At 38.1% G+C, this 8,420-nt stretch overlaps 1 protein-coding gene across 8 annotated transcripts in view; it reads left to right on the forward strand.

Annotated features, from left to right (window-relative positions):
- AGFG1 (ArfGAP with FG repeats 1) overlaps positions 1–8,420 on the forward strand; it is a 35,540-nt gene that overhangs the window by 26,495 nt on the left and 625 nt on the right. For 2 of the 8 annotated variants that reach the window (XM_074547080.1, XM_074547086.1), the window contains exons 6-14: positions 613–732; positions 1,358–1,429; positions 2,389–2,598; positions 3,441–3,621; positions 4,268–4,347; positions 4,634–4,726; positions 6,085–6,132; positions 7,518–7,676; positions 8,287–8,378. In XM_074547080.1, the coding sequence (XP_074403181.1) occupies positions 613–732; positions 1,358–1,429; positions 2,389–2,598; positions 3,441–3,621; positions 4,268–4,347; positions 4,634–4,726; positions 6,085–6,132; positions 7,518–7,676; positions 8,287–8,378 (1,055 nt within the window). The remainder of the gene's footprint in view (positions 1–612; positions 733–1,357; positions 1,430–2,388; positions 2,599–3,440; positions 3,622–4,267; positions 4,348–4,633; positions 4,727–6,084; positions 6,133–7,517; positions 7,677–8,286; positions 8,379–8,420) is intronic. The other 6 variants (XM_074547082.1, XM_074547081.1, XM_074547083.1 and 3 more) reach the window with 6 other exon arrangements.

Below are 8,420 nucleotides of genomic sequence, written 5' to 3' on the forward strand. Positions count from 1 at the left end.
TACACCAGGAATGCTATCTTCTTGTCACTGGCATTGATTTTTCCATATTTCTGTACTCTGATTTAGTTTTTTTATAGACTGAATTTTCCAGTTAAATGAATTTATAAACCTAGCCAAAACTATTCAGGCTGTGCCAACCAAAATTCACCTGAGGAAGAAGCACTTGGTGTATGAGGAATTTGAATTGCCAATGTGTTACAAGAATACCTTCTGATTTTTGTGCACAAAGAAATGTTCAGTTAGCTCACAAGTTCTAGTTTTGGAAACTAGGTATTCTGTACTTTGTGGCTGTTTTTTCCTGAGCAGGCAGCACTGCAAGCACTGAGGGTTAAGCTGGAGTGGATCCCATTGGGTCATGTGAGCAGGAGCTTGTGTGGGAAGGACAGGAGTGGCATTAACTGATACAGCTCTGTGAAGGTGATTTGGGAGAGCTTGTTCAAAGACAACTTTCAATTGTAGAATAACATGTAATTTTCTTCATGTCAAAAGCAGCACATGTATGGTAGGACATAACCCTTGAAGGCTGTCATGACCATGAATTCAGTTAATACATCTGTTTTTGTGTTTATTTCCCATATCCATTAACATGTTTTGTTCCTTTGCGATTTACAGCGCAGAACTCTGCCAATGCAGGTTTTGCAAACTTTGATGCATTTGGACAGTCTAGTGGCTCGAGTAATTTTGGAGGTTTCCCCACAGCAAGTCAGTCTCCTTTTCAGCCCCAAAATACAGGTAGAAGTCCTAGCACTTTTGATTAATCCTTAATTGAAATAATCCTTACCTTTATGTTGAAAGGTACCGAAGTTGAGTTTTTCTTGCATCTGCCTGCTTTAATGTGATCAAGCCATCTGAAGCTCTGGGGAAACTCAAAATGAATTCCTTGTGTTTGGTGTTGATTTTTTTTTCCCCTAACGCTACTCAGAAGTCTGATTTATGGCACTGTGTTTGTTAGCTCTACACCTGAAATAACTATGAAAAGAATAAACTCTACTGGTTTTAAGAAGTATTGAATTGACTCTGTCTTCTAAGAGAAGCACTTCAGTAGATCCAAAAGGATATCACAGTACCAAACAAGTGTGTGTCTATGCATATGTATGGCATGTGCACACACTTCAATATGTTTGACTTCATGTGTAGAGCCTGTTGCTAAGATTTATTTTGCTTTCCTTTAATTTGATCATGCTTTAGAACTTCTGCTTGAGTTTACACTTGCTGTTTGTCTAGATCTTTGGCTGACTGACTTTCTTTTCCTTTTTTTTTTTCTTTTGAGTGTGGTGTTGTTTTAAACTTTTTTTTCAAATTTTCTTTCTCCCTTCTTATGTTAACTTTAACCCACACACAATTTCTGGCTGTCCAGCGTTCAGAACGCTTTCATCTAGCTGCAGTTTTGGTGAATTTACTTCAGCTTTTCCTCTCCAGGCTGTACACAGTAAGTTCCACGCAGTGGAAAACTCAGCTTGCTTCATTTTATGCCATTGTAGTATAGCACTTCCATTCCTACTGTTGCATATGTTTCAACTTGTTGCTTATGCTTTTAGAAAGTTGTATTTCTGTTTTAGAAAGTTCTGTAGTATGAGTGGAATCATCGACCAACTGTTATAAAATGTGATGCACTTAATGGAACAACTCATTTAAATCTGTGACCTGCCTAGATTAAATTGTCTGGACAATGAAGAGATGGAAGCTCATGGTGTCATACTTGATCTGAGGTTCAGTTGTATGGACTCATATCAAATTTATAAAATTGATTTATGTATCTCTGACTTCAGTGGAGATTTGTTACAAAAGAGCTGTGTTGTGTCTTCCCCCAACCTCTTTCCTGATTGGATGCAGTCTAAAACTCTTGAGAACAGAGAACAAAACTCTTTAAACCTGGGCATGAAATCATATAACTTTTGGACTTCCAGGCACTTTTTTTTTTGCTTAGGATTATAGCTGACATCTGAAATGACTAAACATTGAACCACTAAGCAAATGTAAATAGTAGTTATTTGTTAGCCACATATGGTAGGGAAATGAAGCTTCCGTATTTTGAGTATTAAAGATTAAGACAAATGAATCTTTTTCCAGGAAGCTTTTATTATTGAAATTACTTTTAACAGCTAAAAATAGCATATACTTTTCAGGATCAAATTATAACTGTGATTTAAAGTGTTGAAGTTTGGGGTGTTTATCCCTGATATGCAGTCAAAACACTATTTTATGATTTTTTTCTGATGGCCCACTGAACTTTGAAGGAAATGGGAAAGAGCCTTAAATGGGTAGGATGGGGCAGGCAAACACATTGCCTCACATAGCCACAAAGGGAGGGTTATTGTGCCATCAGTTACGTTTGGAGAAACTTCTTAACTTTGGAGCATTGATCATGTTTAACTTAATTTGTTACAGGTGGAAGTGCTGGATCAGTGAATGCTAATTTTGCTCACTTTGATAACTTCCCCAAATCCTCCAGTGCTGATTTTGGATCCTTCAATGCTTCTCAGAGCAACGCCACAGCAACTGCAGCCAGTAAAGCTGCAGTGAATAAACTGAATCTTCAGTCAGCTGACAAATATGCAGCTCTTGCTAATTTAGATAATATCTTCAGTGCAGGGCAAGGTATTAAACTTTATTGTTTGCCATGGTTATTCTATATGTGTATAGTTACCACAAGGATGGCTGTCCTTGTCAAAGTACTGTTACAGTATTACAAAATTTCTCTAAGTGATCAGCAGAATTTTGTTTTGATGTACCCTTAAATGTGCAAGATATGAGTTTTAAGACATCATTTCAAAAGGATGTCATTAGAAGACTGCTGTTTGGGAACCTATTTCCCATTGAGATGAATAATTCAAAATTAAAATATCTAAATAATCATTACTTCAATAATGAAAACATACAAAATTACAAATACATATTTTATATTTGTACTACAACCTAGAGTGGATGCTCTGGAATGGAGAGCTGCAGTTGTTTCAAATAGCTACCAGAGCAGTTTTCTTCCTCTCTGCCACAAAAACAATTTGCTTTAGTTTTTCATAAAATAGTAGCAATGATAATTGGATTTAGTTGATCATAAATTGAGGAGAAAAAGCTACTTATTCTGTTACTCAAATGTAGTTCTTCTCAAATGGTGTGTTAAAACTTATGTTCATTTGTACTCTAGAGGTTTTTTCTGAAATGGATTATTCGAGGTTAGGTGTTTTGTTCATTTTCTAGTTGAAGATGAGTGGATTATTTTTCTAGGAAAACAAAAGCTCTTTGGGGCTGCAGAGTACCTATAGAGGCAGGACATTTTGCTGACAGCTAATGGCTTGTTAAATACTTTTTCCTCTATGCCCTAGTGCATATTTAATTTTTAAGTCTGCAACTGTCTGTGAACTTTGATGTAGTTCTCAGTGTCAGCAGGGCAGAAAGTGAAACTATCTCCAGTATGCTTCACCTGCTTCCTTTCCTTCTAGGTGGGAGTGAGCAGGGAAGTGGCTTCAGCACAGCAGTGTCCTCAGCAGGCCCTGCCCTGTCAGCCCCCAACCAGTCAAGTGCATCTTCGGACAAGTACGCGGCGCTGGCGGAGCTGGACAGCGTCTTCAGCTCCACGGCCACCTCCAGCAACGCCTACACCGCCACCAGTAACGTCAGCAGGTGCGCTGCCCGCTGCCCACCCTGCCTGCAGCAGCTGCAAGGCGTTTCTCAAACCTCTTCTTATCCAAACTGGGAAGCATTGAATGAGTTTAGAGGCAGTGCTGAAACTGCATCTCTTGTTTTCAATAATGGCAGGACTGAGGGATGGCTGACTCTAGGAATACTGTCAGCGGAATGTTCTCTACATCTTTCTAATCATGACGTGCTAAACCTGTTAGATGGTAGCACTTTGCTCTGCAGAGTGCCTGCTTGCTTACTCCAAGTCAGGGGATCATCTCTGAAAAAAGAATTCAGATATTTTTAATGTAAATGGTGCCACCCATTTCTGGATCACTGAAGTAACAAATACCAAATGCCTGTTAGGGGCTTGGCATTGCAAGTGCCCCTAAGGCTTTTGCTTTGCAACCTTTATGCTGCTGGCCTTAGTTCTATATTCCTTCTCCTGCTGTTGGTGGAGATGACTTTCCATTGCTCAGCACCAGTGAGAATGTCTCACCCTGGCATCAGGGAGGTACACTGCAGTCTGCAACCTGCACATGAATGTTCATCCCCTTTCTTTTACATGCCAGCAGTAACTGTAAATTGTACTTAATTATTAAACAAGCAATTCTGACTTCACTGAATGGATTGTATAAATTATTTCCAGCAATGCTTTTGGAACAGTACCTGTAGCTGCTACAGCACAGACGCAGCCTGCATCTTCAAGCGTGCCTGCTCCATTTGGAGGTATGGAAGTGTTACTAACACCCTTGGGGACTATAAGTAAGCAGTCTACTAATTTTTACTTGATAATGCTCTGCTTTGACACCACTAGTACTGCTAATAAAGGTACTGTTAACAAAAAAGTACTTCTGTCAAAATAACTATATTTTTAATGTATCTTATATATTCCTGATTTTTGGCCTAATTTTAGGTATTTATGTGTCTTTGTATAAAAGTTGTATAGACTTCATGTGAGTGAAATTTGCTGTTAGAGAAATGCTTACTTAGTAAAATGTCTTTAATCTTTCAGCAACGCCTTCCACAAATCCATTTGTAGCTGCCCCTGTTGCCCCAGTGGCACCTTCAACAAATCCATTCCAGACCAATAGCCGAGGAGCAACAGGTTAGGAAAAAATACACTGAGTGTTTGAGAAACATTCTTTAAAGAATTGCATTGATTCTTTTTCCTGTATCTGTGTAATATGTTTCTTAAAGATTTTCTGTATTATCTGTCCCTAGTCTGTTTGACATGTTGTGTGTTTGCTCAATGTTGAAGTGCAATTCTAGGATTTCAAATGGTGGTGATGAACAATGTCGAAATGATCTGTTTGAGCTCTACCTGTTTGTGGTTTATGTATCACCAGCTGGCTTCCTTCCAAGACTATAACCTTGGCTTTAGAGCATGCTTTATAGAAGGTAGCCCTGAAATCAGGGATCTTGAAACCTCTTCTGTTTAATTACTTTCTTTATTTCTAAGTGTTGAAAGCTCTCAAAACCGAAGAGCTGGAGCCAGAACCATCCCAAGGCTCTTGGGATGCTAGCTCCTCACCATTCCACTTAATTAGTACATTAGTGTCTCTTTTTTAAAGCATATGATTAATCTTTACACTCATTTTTTATATTAATTTTCTGTGGGGTGATTCTGTAGAATCATAATTCTATGGGCAAAATGTAATCACTTTTTAAGAAAGCAAACTTCTACTTTAAAATTATGGACTTGGATTAGATGGCTGTTAGGTTATGCTGATTTTCCTCTACAGAGCAAGTGCTAAATTTTGACATTTTCATTTATTAGCTGGACTTCAACAGATAAAAATCTGCTGATGTGTGCATTTTGACATTTGAAATGTGGTTTGCTCAGTGATTTAGGTAGGCTGAGTTAAAAACTGATTTGATAAATTTTTGTCCTCTGCTAAAATTATTTCTGTTTTCAGTCCTTTTTGAGATATTATGCAGCTAAATTTGTTCAGATATTTAATGCCCAAAATACCTTTTTTCTTTATTTTAATCCCATTCCTAAATGGGCTAGTTTGGGTCATTAAGAATTTCTAGCCTCTTCAGATAAATTTCTTGAGTATGGCACCTCTGTCCTTCCACCTTCTATGCAGCTGTCCCTGGCTTGCTGAGATTCCAAGCCTTTGGCAGCATCCTGGTGTTCCACGCTGGGTGACAGAGATAATGTCTATAAGTAAAGATAATGTTCATTCCCTTTTAGTGTAAGGTGTAAACTTACAGCTTGTCCTTTTATGTGTTCTTCCTGCATGAACGTTGCTGTTTAATACATGGGAGATCTATTTTGTAGAGTTTATTTCTCATGGTTTTCTAATACTAATCTATGGCTGGTCATGTTATTGATGAACTGTTTGGTACATAAATGTGTATCTATTTCTCTATATACATATATATAAAAAACTAAGAAATTACTGTTCAAGAGTGTATAAATGATTTGACATTGTCTGGTCTCTTTGTGGCTTCCATAAGGCCTCTCGGGAGCAATGCACTCTCACATATTTCCTCAGGCTCATTTTGGTAGGTGGCCACATTTGGTATCAAGTTTCTTGTGGCTAATTGTTCTTGCTTGTAAAAGCTTATTGGCAGCTATCTGGTTCTCTGCACAAAGCATTGTGGAAGGCTTCTTAAAAATGGAGTGGGTGTGGGTATTTGGCAACTGGGCAGAAGGAGAGAAGAGCATACATAGACATCCTGTTGAGCAACCAAAACAAAACCATTATTGGTATCATCCACGGTCACCATATAGTGCTTATGAATGACTGTTGAAGCTTCTGCCAACAGTAGTTTGATGCCTTTTGGGATATCCCAAGTCCCCTGCTGATTTTGTTGTGCTTATTTTTGCTGTTTTAGCCAAGTTTGCTGTGGATTAGCTGCTCTGCTCACTGTAACTTGAGAACAGTGTTAGTACATTAGTTTTGCGTGCACGTGTCTACACTTTGTCTGTACAATGTCTTGCCCTTGAACACTTTTGGGGTAAATACTGCAACTGATAATTAAGCTATATTCATTAAATTTATTAGCTTTATTAAACAGTTGAGCTTGCATAAAGTGTAACTTGTAACATTTCAAAAGAGAAGTCCTGTTTAACTAGTATAGAATACCTGGTATCTGTATTTGTACCAAAAATCTTCCTATGCACTTCTCTTTTCATGAATAACTCCCAAAAGACTGAATAATGGTTTTGTTACTATACTTTTGCACCTCATGTGCTCCTGTTTATTTGCTGAAGGCATGGGGAAATGCTTATGAGCTGTGTGTTCTTTACTTGAAATATTCAGCAGAGAATCAGATGAAAAGTTTTGGGTTCTTTTTGTTTTAAGTTCTACCTCAACAGTCAGAGAGTTTGCAACAGAAACTTTGTGTGCAAATAACGTGCATGGTGAGAATCTCCTTAAAGACATTAAAGATGGGATTATAAAAGGGGATGCATGTATCCCTTTGTTTTTGTGTTTTTTTTTTTTTATTTATAACCTCCTGTAGTGGAGCTTGAAGTAGGAAAGTTCTTTCATGCTTTTCTAAGGAGAAAAACAGAGGGGCTTAGGCTGCCTGAACCTGCTTGCTTCTTATGTGTACAGACTTCTACCAGAAAAACTGTGGGGGAAATATATGATAACATGTGGAAGAAAAAATAATTTCCTCTTCAGAAAGTATATCTGAATGTGCTGGATCTATTAAATTTTAAATAACACCATTCATTTTTAAAGTGTAAAGGCAAATTATGCACCCAGTTGAGGGTGATGGAAGGGAACAAATCAGTTCAGTGAGTGGCTGTGGAAGTTGAACCAAACTTTTGTCCAGTCACATAGGGCATTAGAAGACTTCTAACATGGCCTTATAGTAATTTGTTTCATGAAAAAAAATGATTTCTTACAAATAATTGCATGTTATTTTTTGCCTACCAGCAGCAACATTTGGTACTGCATCCATGAGCATGCCGGCAGGATTTGGAACTCCTGCCTCCTACAGTCTTCCTACTAGTTATAGTGGCAACTTCCAGCAGCCCACGTTCCCAACCCAGGCAGCTTTCCCTCAACAGACTGCTTTTGCTCAGCAGCCAAATGGTAGGTGTGCATGTTTTAGATAACCTTGTCTAAATCAGAAACATGGAGAAAATGCTCTGTCTATAAGTTGGCAATAACGGGTGGATATTTATTTCTACATGAACTTGATAGTAATGTTGATGAAGGGTTCCCACACTGTTCTGGCTCTGTAGATGAGCCTTCTGACTTGGCTGTGTGCAGTTGCCTATTTACCAAACTTAAATTTTACCAGAATCTCATACTAAAATGGTAAGTATTCCCAGGCTTAAAGGGGTTTTAGGCAAGAAGGGCTGTTTGGGAATTATTGGGGATTACACTTCCTCTAACTTCATAGAACACAGGCAAGAGAAAATTGGAAAGCATTTTATCCCTGAATTTATATGATATAACATTGAAAAAGGTGTATATGTAGAAATTGGAGATTGATGAGTTGCGAACAGTTGAAAACAAATAAAAAACCAAAAAGCTCAGCCACAGTGTTTGACACTTGCATTCCTGATCATGTTTGAGTAGGATCAGTCCTGCTGATTCTGCAGTTCAAACTTGCACTTAATTTTGGCTGGGAGCTGCAGCAAAGAACTCTTTGAACATTGTTTACTAGTATTAATATTATTTTGCTTTTCTTTCCAAGGAGCAGGTTTTGCTACATTTGGGCAAGCAAAGCCTGTAGTAACTCCTTTTGGACAAGTTGCAGCTGTTGGAGTATCTAGTAACCCTTTTATGGTGAGTTGTTGCATGTCAATGACTTCTGTGTGTCCAAAGAAG

The sequence above is a fragment of the Zonotrichia albicollis genome, chromosome 9, assembly GCF_047830755.1.
Source record: "Zonotrichia albicollis isolate bZonAlb1 chromosome 9, bZonAlb1.hap1, whole genome shotgun sequence".
Lineage (NCBI taxonomy): Eukaryota > Metazoa > Chordata > Aves > Passeriformes > Passerellidae > Zonotrichia > Zonotrichia albicollis.